The sequence below is a fragment of the Aquarana catesbeiana genome, linkage group LG12 (genome assembly GCF_042186555.1).
Source record: "Aquarana catesbeiana isolate 2022-GZ linkage group LG12, ASM4218655v1, whole genome shotgun sequence".
Lineage (NCBI taxonomy): Eukaryota > Metazoa > Chordata > Amphibia > Anura > Ranidae > Aquarana > Aquarana catesbeiana.
Window position 1 is genome coordinate 51,823,684 of NC_133335.1, and position 11,711 is coordinate 51,835,394.

An 11,711-nucleotide genomic window follows, 5' to 3' on the forward strand; every position below is an offset into this window, starting at 1 on the left:
TGGTTCGTGAATATGATTGAATTCCGATCGATCAGATTATGAGGCTTCATTGCGGAAATGGAGATGCGATCGATAATTTACGATTGTAAGTTGCGATCGATTTGAAATCCACTTCCCCATGTGTGGCATATGGAATGGGTTGTTGACTACAGACCAATTATTATTATCAGAAGCGATCGGTCAGAAAATAAATCGATTGTTTATCGAAGCGTGGAACAATTCTAGTCAATGTAAAAGAAGACTGTACTGGGAGATCATTTAGGCTTTCTCAGCCTCATTCAAACTCCCTGTTTAAGTTTAGGTTCACATCTATGCGGTTGCGGTTGATGCGGCTTTCAGGCGCATTTTGCATTTTTAAACCCAAGTTTTTGATGCGTTTTTGCATGCAGTTTTCATGCATTTTTTTTTCTCTTTAAACACACTGTATATAGCTTGTTGCAAAGTAGCAGGCCTGTAAGCTGGCTGCTGCGTCCTTAACAACCATTGAGTCAACCGCTGACAGCTGAAAGTAAAAGAATTGGTGGCTAAAAAAATAAAAATCAGGAAAAAAAAAAAAAGGTATGCCCCCCCCCCCCCCCCAATCCATACCAGGCTGCATGCCCCAGGGATGTTGTGTTTAAAGAGAAATAAAACGTCTATTGAAAGACATTGAAGTCTATAAAACACGATTTTGCCTTGCAGTCACTAGGGGGCGTTTTTGCATTGAAGTCTATGGGACGTGATTTTGCATTGAAGTTAACGGGATGCAATTTTGCATTGAAATCACTAGAGTGCATTTTTGCATTGAAGTCTATGGGATGCAATTTTGCATTGAAGTCTATGGGATGCGACTTTGCATTGAAGTCACTAGGGGGCGTTTTTGCATTGAAGTCTATGGGTCACGATTTTGCATTGAAGTCTATGGAATGCAGCATGCCATTATCGGCACTTTTTTTTTTTTCTATCAGCAGAACGCCAATAACCTTGTTTTCGGCCGATAATTTTCAGCGGCTGATATATCGGTGCATCCCTATAAGCTGCAATAAAATAAATGTCTGCTTTTGGGTTTAATATGAAGACCCTGGACATGCCATTAGAAAATGATGTCACCACGCCATATTTGGATGGCTTAAAAAAAATGCAACGCCTCTTTAACCACCTCAATACTGGGCATTTTCGCCCCCTTCCTGCCCAAGCCATTTTTCAGCTTTCAGCGCTGTCGCACTTTGAATGACAATTGCGCGGTCATACAACACTGTACCCAAATGAAATTGTTATTGTTTTTTCCCCACAAATAGAGCTTTCTTTTAGTAGTATTTGATCACCTCTGCGTTTTTTATTTTTTGCGCTATAAACAAAAGAAGAGTGACAAGTTTAAAAAAAAACACAATAATTTTGACCTTTTGCGATAATAAATATCCAATTTTTTTTTCTTTAAAACAAATTTTTTCTCAGTTTAGGCTGATATGTATTCTTGTACATATTTTTGGTAAAAAAAAATCGCAATAAGCATATATAGATTGGTTTGCGCAAAAGTTATAGCGTCTACAAAATAGGGGATAGTTTTATAACATTTTTATTTTTTTAAAATTTTTTTACTGGTAATGGCGGCGATCTGCGATTTTTATTGTGACTGCGATATTGCGGCGGACACATCGGACACTTTTGACACATACTTGGGACCATTCACATTTATACAGCGATCCGTGCTATAAAAATGCATTGATTACTGTATAAATGTGACAGGCAGTGAAGGGGTTAACACTAGGTGGTGATCGAGGGGTTAACTGTGTTGCTAGGGGAGTGATTCTAACTGTAGGGGGCGGGGACTCACTAGGGGAGGAGACCGATCGGTGTTCCTCTGTACTGGGAACACACCATCGGTCTCCTCTCCTCTGACAGGACCGTGGATCTGTGTGTTTACGCACACAGATCCACGGTCCTGCTGTGTTACCGGTAATCGCGGGTGCCCGGCGGACATCGCGGCCGCCGGGGACGCGCACCGGGTGCCTAGTGACACGGCGGGCGCGCGATCGCCGGCGGCGGCGCGCGCGCCCCCTGGTGGCCTAGGAAAGCGAGGACGTCATATGACGTCCGCCCGCAACGAGAGCTGCGCCGCCTGGCCGTCAATTGACGGTCGGCGGTCGGGAAGCAGTTAAACCACACAACAACACCCTGCAGAAAAATCTGATACATCCTGTGGCAGAGGATCGTACGGGTTTACCCCCCCAAATAAGTCTGTGGCAGAGACTTTTGATTCGTGCTGCGTACTGGTTGCTAGACCGGTGAGAGAGGCCTATCCAGACGAGCGGGGAGTGTGTCCCACGAGGGGAACGTATTCCACATAATTATCTGAATTCTACCAGGTCATTTGTCGCTAAGATTCTATAAGAAGATATTTGAGTTTCTCCTGAAAGTTTCCTTTTCCTCCTCTTTCCTGCTACTTCCTAAAGTTTGTCTGTTTACTAAAGCATTGAAAACGTACTCCAGTGTTGGTGCGTGTGTTGTCCAGAAGAAAACTCAACGGAACCCCTAGACCCGGTGCCGGTCAAACAGAGGGAAGCAAAGTGAAGGTAACAGACCCGCTTAAACCAGCAGCTCCACCGAGAGTTAGTGCTACAACGAATTCTCAGAACGTTCCATAACATGACGAATGTTCGTCAAGATTTCATTATTCGATTTAGGGACTTGGGGACATTCCATTTTTGGAACGGTTGAGGTTCTAACATTGGATCTTTGGAATTTAAGGGACTTTTCCCAAATGAAACCCGCATTTGCTGTTAAAGATTTGTTGATTCGAGAACATTTTCCATCCCACTCCTTCCAATTTTCTGAACACCGTGGTTAAAAACGAACGCCGATTTGACCCCACTAACCATTAGAAAATCAAAATAAACATTCTTAAAATAAAAATCTTGGAAGGAAATCCTCTGGTGTATGGCCAGCTTTAGGAGTCCTGACCAGACAGAATGGGGAATATTACAGGCAGAAGCCTTCTTTAAAATGACCTCCAACTTACCAGAATCCGAGTGGATGGACGGCACAGCCACAGGCATTGAGGATCCTCCAAAATATTCAGCGCTTGTCTTGGGAAAGTGCCGAAAAAAAGACTGGAAGGATGACAGGAGTTCTGAAATGAAGGAAAACGCATTTATTTTTTATTAAAAGCTGACCACCAGTCTTACCTGGACTGAAATTGCTGCACACTGTGAACTTCTTATAGTATGCATGAGAAGCTGTAGCTCGTCAGCTAGAACCTGCCTCATTTCCGGGTTGGAGGTCGCCCAGCTTTATTAAGCACTTTCCTCCAAGCCTAACTGTCCCTAGCCCACTAGGATCACATGTGGGCGATACCTGCATGCTAGAAAATGCCCACTCCTCCAGACTGACATCCCCCCATCAAGGCATCTTGGTATTTGAGAGCCAGCCCACTGCTTGCATCAGGAGAAATAAAAAAAAACTATAAATGGTTCATACTCAGGCAGTCACTATGGGATTCATTTCCTATATTCTGCAAAAACCTGGTTGATCCTGCTGCTCTCTGTCTCCCCCTTCTGTCCGTGTCCCCAATGCAGCTTGGGATTTTGTAGAGCAGTGTTGGCAGCTCTGCACATGCTCAGTTTTCACTGAGCTTCTATGCTGAGCATCTCCTCCCTATCACATCTGAGCAGGCCATGTGACTATACAGTCACACATTCAGGCATATACACAGTGATAAATGACAGCCCACACCCTCCTTCCTCCATTAATGCACACTAACCAGCTAAACACAATTGGGTTGGATATTACATGTAGATTAATGGAGGCTTCATCTCCCTCTTATTCTAAGACACAGACTGGAGGGATGTGCCACAGCCTGTGACTGGCAGAAATCCGGCCACACCATGGTATTGCCAAAAATATTAAACATTTGATTTCAAATATATATATATGTGTGACAATTTAACCACTTCCTGTCCGTGCTGTAACCGAAAGACGGCTGCTGCGCGGACTTAATTTTCCAGGAGGGCGTCAGTGGACGTCTACCCGTGCTTGAGCGGCCTGCACGCCCTGTGATCAGCGAGTCTATGAGATGCGGCTGATCACAGATCGGAGTAAGGGGTCGGTCCCGAACCCTTACCACGTGATGAGGTGTCAGCAATTGACAGCTGATCATGTGATGTAAACAGAGCCGGTAACCGGCTATTTTTTCTCCTCGGCTGCTGTGATCACCGGCGGCTGTGAGAGGGACATCAGTCCCGATCGTGGAGAGCCTCTGCAGAGGCTTCTGTGCCCACCAGTGTCACCTACCAGTGCCCACCAGTGCCACTTACCAGTGCCCACAATACCACCCATCAGTGCCCACAGTGCCACCTATAAATCATCAGTGTGTCATCACCAGTGCTGCCTATCAATACCACCTACCAGTGCCCATCAGTGCCACCTACCAGTGTCCATCAGTGCCACCTATCAGTACCCATCAGTGACATCGATCAGTGCCACCCATTTGTGCCACTCATCAGTGCCACCCATCAGGGCCCATCAGTGCCGTCTTATCAGTTCCCATCAGTGCCATCTTATCAGTGCCTATCCTTGTCGCCTTATCTGTGCCTATCAGTGTTGCCTTATCGGTGCCCATCATTGCAGCCTCATCAGCGAATATCAATGAAAGAGAAAAATTACCCGTATGCAAAATTTTATAACAAACTATGAAACATGTTTTGTTTTTTTTTAAATTTCTGTCTTTTTATGTTTGTTTAGCAAAAAATAAAAACCCAAGTGGTGATCAAATACCACCAAAAGAAAGCTCTATTTGTGTGAAAAAAATTATAAAAATTTCATTTGAGTACAGTGTTGTATGACCGCGCAATTGTCATTCAAAGTGTGTCAGCGCTGAAAGCTAAAAATTGGTCTGCATAGGAGGGGGTTTAAGTGCCCAGGAAGCAAGTGGTTAAAATAGTTTGTTAATATTATTTATTTGTACTCTGTATTCCAAAGGCAGTTTTTTATTTTATTTATTTTGAACATGTGACCAGCAGCAGCTCCTCCTGCTTATGTTTCCCTGCAGACAGGTTGGGAGAGAGCTGGGTCATGTGACAGCTGTATATTGGATTAGGAAAAAGGTACTTCGATTTTTTACTAAAAAACTAACTAAAATAATTACAGTGCCATCATCCATATACAGAAACAGAAGGAACAGTGTAAATTAAACAATGTGTGTATTTAGTATCACTTTAAGGAAGCTATGTACAGCACCCTTCTGTCCCCTCCCACCAGCCATGATCTGCCTGCATTGCATAGAGAAGCACAGTGATAAAATAAGGTAATGTAAACAAAACAACTTTTGAAATTTTATTGGCATGTTAACGAGGATGGAAAGGAGGAGCCAAAAAATAGAAGCAGATTATAAAATATATACAGCTTTAAGGCCTCTTTAACACTACTCTGTAGCAAAATCGTGGTTACAAAACGCATATGCGATTTTGCTGTGTTTGACATGAGTTTGCTGTGCGTTTTTGGGTTGCCTGTACCTGTGAATAATGGACATGTGACTCAAAGACGCACCAAAAACACAAAACCGCTGTGCGATTTTTACCACGATTTTACAGCGATTTTGCCACAATTTCCATTCATTTCAACGGGAGGCTGCGTTTTTGGTGCGTTTTTCAAAACCGCACTCAAGATTCAGCATGCAGGAGTTTTCAAAATGTGCTGTAAAAAGTCCCATAGGATTTAAAGGGAAACATTTTTCTTGCAAGGAAAAAACGTAGGAAAAACATATCCGTTTAAAAGGGGCCTAAGAATGAATTTACAAGGAACATCGGTAAAGACCACCAGCATGTTATTCTTTTATTTAGGAACTAGGGAGGGCTGGTTCAAACCACAAAATCGCACTCCAGATCTGTTCCGGATGCATTTCTGCCTGCGTGTTTTAAATGCGTTTTTGACACGTTCCGGTGTATTTTTGATGCGTTTCCAGATGTCTTCTTTTCTCCTGTTTTTTTCCGCTGGGGTCCTGTGCGTTTTTGATGCGTTTTACTGCATTCCAGTTCAGTCCAGTGCAGGAAAAATGCAGCATGTTCTACTTTTCGCGGTGTGATGATGCTCATTTGTAGTATAATAAGCAGGCTGGTGGCATAGGGAGCTATAAAGCAGCTACAAAAATATTAGTGTCACCTTGCAGGCTGTACAGTAGCAGAGCTGTGTGAATGAACAGAATAATGCATATGCTGGCACTCAAAACAATTTACTTATATGGATATTGAGTGCAATTGTATCTGCATGGAGGTTCACTGCAAGGTCCATGTCACAAGTGTTATTAAAATTCTGCTTACTGTACATTATTCTGTGCAGTAGATCTGGATCCACCCAAGTTTGCATTTGAAGACAAACTTTACACATAATCTATAATTCCTGCTATGATGAAGTTACCTTCTTAAAAAGTGGTTACACTATTGTATAAGAATATACCAGCCAGGTAGACATCAAACACATCTAAACTACAAGGTTCAGCAGAAGTCTAATAAAACAGATTAGATGTACAGAATATCTATATCATATTTGGTATCTATCAAATTGTAATTTCATTCTGATAAATCATTTGCTGGTGGTCTGATGGTAACATCTTGTCAGATAAATATAGATTAGGTACACTTTGCTAGTACCGGGTTGGACCCCCTTTTGCCTCTTTGCTTTCAGAACTGCCTTAATTCCTCATGGCATAGATTCAACAAGGTGCTGGAAACATTCCTCAGAGATTTTGGTCCATATTGACATGATAGCAGTTGCTGCAGATTTGTCGGCTGCTCATCCATGATGCAAATCTCCCGTTCTTCCACATGCCAAAGGTACTCTATTGGATGAGATCTGGTGACTGTGGAGGCCATTGGAGTGCAATGACCTCATTGTCATGTTCAAGAAACCAGTGGTGAGATGATTTGATCTTTGTGACATGGTGCATTATCCTGCTGGAAGGAGCCATCAGAAGATGAGTACATTGTAGTCATAAAGGGATGGACATGGTCATTGACAAAACTCAGGTAGGGCGTGGTGTTTAAACGATGCTCAATTGGTACTAAGGGGACCAAAGTGTACCAAGAAAATATCCCCCACATCATTCCACCACCAGCCTGAACCATTGATACAAGGCAGGATGGATCCATGCTTTCATGTTATTTACACCAAATTCTGACCCTACTAACTGAATGTTGCAGCTGAAATCGAGACTCATCAGACCAGGCAAAGTTTTTCCAATCTTCTATTGTCCAATTTTGGTGAGCCTCTGCGAATTGTAGCCTCAGATTCCTGTAGAAGTGACACCCGGTGTGGTCTTCTGCTGCTGTAGCCCATCTGCTTTAAGGTTCAATGTGTTGTGCGTTCAGCGGTGATATTCTGCATACCTTGGTTGTAACGAGTGGTTATTTGAGTTACAGTTACCTTTCTATCATCTCGAACCAGTCTGCCCATTCTCCTCCGATATCAGCAAGACATTTTCGTCCACACAACTGCCGCTCACTGGATATTTTCTTTTTTTCGGACCATTCTCTGAAAACCCTAGAAATGGTTGTGCGTGAAAATCCCAGTAGATCAGCAGTTTTTGAAATACTAACAACCATGCCATGTTTAAAGTCACTCAAATCCCCTTTCTTCCCCAGTCTGATGCTCGGTTTAAACTTCAGCAAGTCATCTTTGCCAAGTCTAGATGCCTAAATGCATTGAGTTGCTGCCATGTGATTGGCTGATTAGAAATTTGTGTTACCAAGCAATTGGACAGGTGAACCTAATAAAGTGGCCGGTGAGTGTAGATGTCATTAGGACAGTTGGTATTAAGGGTGTGCCAACTGAAGTACATTAAATGACCTTAACACACCTCTATCACACCCCTCGGACCCTTTGATTGGGTGTGTTAATTCTGTAACGCCCTCTGCAGGAACAAGAAAAGATGGCTGCATTTGCAACTCTAGGCTCTCATTATAGACCCCCATACACACTATACAACTTTTGTTGTCTGATTTCCTTTAGATTTACCAAAACCATGTAGTGCAGGGCCTGCCTGATTGCATAAAAAGTGAAACTCTTAAGCCGCGTACACACGGTCGGACTTTACGGCAGACTTTGCCGGGCGGACTTTGATGGACTTTGCCACGGACTTTCTGAATGAACGGACTTGCCTACACACAATCCACCAAAGTCTGTCAAATTCGTACGTGATGACGTACGACCGGACTAAAACAAGGAAGTTCATAGCCAGTAGCCAATAGCTGCCCTAGCGTGGCTTTTTGTCCATCGGACTAGCATACAGACGAGCGGACTTTTCGACCGGACTCGATTTCGACGGATTAATTTAAAACATGTTTCAAATCTAAGTCCATCCAACTTTTGAGAAAACAAAGTCCGCTGGAGCCCACACACGATCGAATTGTCCGACCAAATCCCGTCCGCCGGGCAAAGTCTGCCGTAAAGTCCGCTCGTGTGTACGCGGCATTAAGGTTTGACCTCATATTATATGGTCTTGGTAAATCTGAAGGAAAAAAATTTACAGAAAATTGTATAGTGTGTATCCAGCTTAAATAGGACTGTACAGAGATTGTACAATCAGATTGTATAGTCTATGACCAGCTAAAAATTCTGAATTGCAACAACGAAGGCAGTGAATGGAGCGTTCTTCTGTTTACACACATGGTGGCAGCTATGGCTTGTGTGTAAAAGGATAACTGCTCCGTTCCCTTGCCCCAGTGATGATCACACTCATCTGATAACACTAATAGGGCGTACACACGGTCGGACTTTGTTCGGACATTCCAACAACAAAATCCTAGGATTTTTTCCTACGGATGTTGGCTCAAACTTGTCTTGCATACACACGGTCACACAAAGTTGTCGGAAAATCCGATCGTTCTGAACGCGGTGACATAAAACACGTACGTCGGGACTATAAACGGGGCAGTGGCCAATAGCTTTCATCTCTTTATTTATTCTGAGCATGCGTGGCACTTTGTGCGTCGGATTTGTGTACACACGATCGGAAATTCCGACAACAGATTTTGTTGTCGGAAAATTTTATCTCCTGCTCTCCAACTTTGTGTGTCGGAAAATCCGATGGAAAATGTCCGATGGAGCCCACACACGGTCGGAATTTCCGACAACACGCTCCGATCGGACATTTTCCATCGGAAAATCCGACCGTGTGTACGGGGCATTAGATTGTTGTCCTACGAGCTGGTAAATCTCAGTGCTGGGGGGAGACTGGCTGTGTAATGGTCACATTCTGGGGGCAGCGGAAGGATCTGACAGTGTACCGTAATGTAAATAAGTATGTGTGTGAGTGAATGAGTGTGTATGAATGAATGAGCGTGTGTGAGTGAATGAGTGTGTGTGAGTGAATGAGTGTGTGTGAGTGAATGAGTGTGTATGAATGAATGAGCGTGTGTGAGTGAATGAGTGTGTGTGAGTGAATAAGCATGTGTGAGTGAATGAGCGTGTGTGAGTGAATAAGTGGGTGCAGTGGCGTTGCGTCCATAAGGGCGCACGGGCGCTGCCCCCTCTCTCCTGCCACCCCCTCTATGACCAATGGATAGATTCATGCATTGCATGAATCTATCCACGGCCACCACTGCTACCCGCTATTTAAGCGCCTGGCCCCTTTTCGGGCACCGGGTGCCTGAATTACACTGGCAGGGGGTGTTATTGAAGCACCTAATTAGAGCCATAGGCTCTAATAGGCGTCAAAAGAGGTGACCTGCAAGCGCCATGCTTGGTGCTCGCAGTTCACCCAGGTGTGTTAGAACAGCGAATGAATATTCGCTGTCCTAACACTGAACCACCTCTCCACCAATCAGGTGCTCGGGTCTGTTACCCATCACCTGATTGGCTGAAATGACAAGCACTGTGATTGGACGCCAGACGGGAGAGGACGAGAGGAGGACACCACTTGGAGGACACCGCTCACTGCCGTCATCCTCTGCCCCACCGAGACAGGGTAAGTGCCGGGCAGACGGTGAGCGGGTGGGGGGGGGGGGGCAGTGGCGGCATTGGATGGGCACAGTGGCTGCGTTTGATTAGCAGAGTGGCAGCATTGGATGGGCACAGTGGCTGCGTTTGATTAGCAGAGTGGCAGCATTCGATGGGCACAGTGGCAGTGTTTGATGGCACAGTGGCAGCATTTCATGGGCACAGTGGCAGCGTTTGATGGGCATAGTGGGAGCCTTTGATGGAACAGTGAGGCTGCAATTGATGTTTTTTTTTTTCAGTATTTTTCCGTTTGTTTGCTCCCCCCAAAAATTTTGAGCACCAGCCGCCACTGAGGGAGAGAGTGAGTGTGTGTTAGTGAATGAGTGAGTGGGTGAATGTGTGTGTCAGTAAATGAGTGAGTAAATGTGTGTGAGTGAATGTGTGTGTGTGAGTAAATGAGTGAGTGAATGTTTGTGTGAGTAAATGAGCGAGTGAATGTGTGAGTAAATGAGTGAGTGAATGTTTGTGTGAGTAAATGAGCGAGTGAATGTGTGAGTAAATGAGTGAGTGGATGTGTGTGTGAGAGTGAATGTGAGTGAATGAGTGTGTGTGTGTGAGTGAATTAGTAAGTGTGTGTGAATGAGTATGTGTGATAGTGAGTGTGTTTATATGTGAGTGAATGAGTGTGTATGTGAGTAAGTGAATTAGTGGGTGTGTGTGAGATAACCAGAGAGTACTATTACAAATGATATACACAATGGCAGATAATAATAAATACACAGATATAATAAACAGTATATACAGATATTATATATATATATATATATATACAGAGATAGATAATAGGATCTGTTCGCTGTGCCATAATAATGTTGTTTTCAGCCTATAAATAGGGATGTTTATGGCAGACAACACATTCCTTGTATCTGGAATGGAATCTTATCCGTCTTATTCTGCTCGACCACGGACAGAAATGGTGATCTCTCCAAATTCCGATGACCAATCCGATTCCTTCTACAGCAGTCAGATCAGTGAAAGTATTATTCTGATTGGTCACTATAGGTTATTGTATTCTGCATTTGCGCTCTGCCCTACCAAATACTGTCAGACACATACAAAGTGGAAGGCAGATAAACACTCTGACACATATGGCTCACACATATGCCATAGCGCACACCCCTCAGTTACATCTCACCTGACCCGTCCACATCTGACACAGATCTCTGCACTCTCTACTCACCTGGGCTCTCTGATGATGTCAGGATATACGGGATTTGGATGTCTATGTTGTGATATATCGCTTATCACCAGCTGTGGCTCAGCTTAGACGCCACTGGTTCTTAAAAGGGTAACAATGGCGAGCGGGCCCACCAGGGGGGAATTAGAGGGGTACTGTGACATCCCACACCGACCACTTCATGTCATCCCAGGCAGGGAATATTCACCAAATTATAAACCCAAGCCGAGCCGGATGTCCTGTTTGGATTTTGTAATCTCCCAGAGCGATGTATATCCTATTTACCGGACCGTCAGTCATTTTTTTTCATCTTTCCATCTATTAAATCTTTTGCCCTTGTTGTTTTATCTTTAGATAGTAAAACATTTTTTTTCTGCCAGTAAACACCTTCTGCATTCCACTTCCTCTTTCTTGTCTGGTCATTAGCCTAAAATGATGGTGAACCTTGGCACAGCAGATGTTTTGGAACTACATTTCCCATGATGCTCACCTACACTGCAGAGTGCATGAGCATCATAGGAAATGTAGTTCCAAAACATCTGGGGTGCCAAGGTTCACCATCACT

The 11,711-nt window shown here is 44.0% G+C and overlaps 1 protein-coding gene across 2 annotated transcripts in view; it reads right to left on the reverse strand.

Moving 5' to 3' along the window:
- The window catches only part of MPP2 (MAGUK p55 scaffold protein 2), a 40,186-nt gene extending 28,889 nt beyond the window's left edge, over positions 1 to 11,297 (reverse strand). For both annotated transcript variants that reach the window (XM_073607787.1, XM_073607786.1), the window contains exons 1-2: positions 11,150 to 11,297; positions 2,999 to 3,109 (exon numbers count right to left, since the gene is read on the reverse strand). In XM_073607787.1, the coding sequence (XP_073463888.1) occupies positions 2,999 to 3,035 (37 nt within the window). In that variant the 5' untranslated portion in view covers positions 3,036 to 3,109; positions 11,150 to 11,297. The remainder of the gene's footprint in view (positions 1 to 2,998; positions 3,110 to 11,149) is intronic.
- Between the last annotated feature and the right edge of the window lie 414 nt (positions 11,298 to 11,711).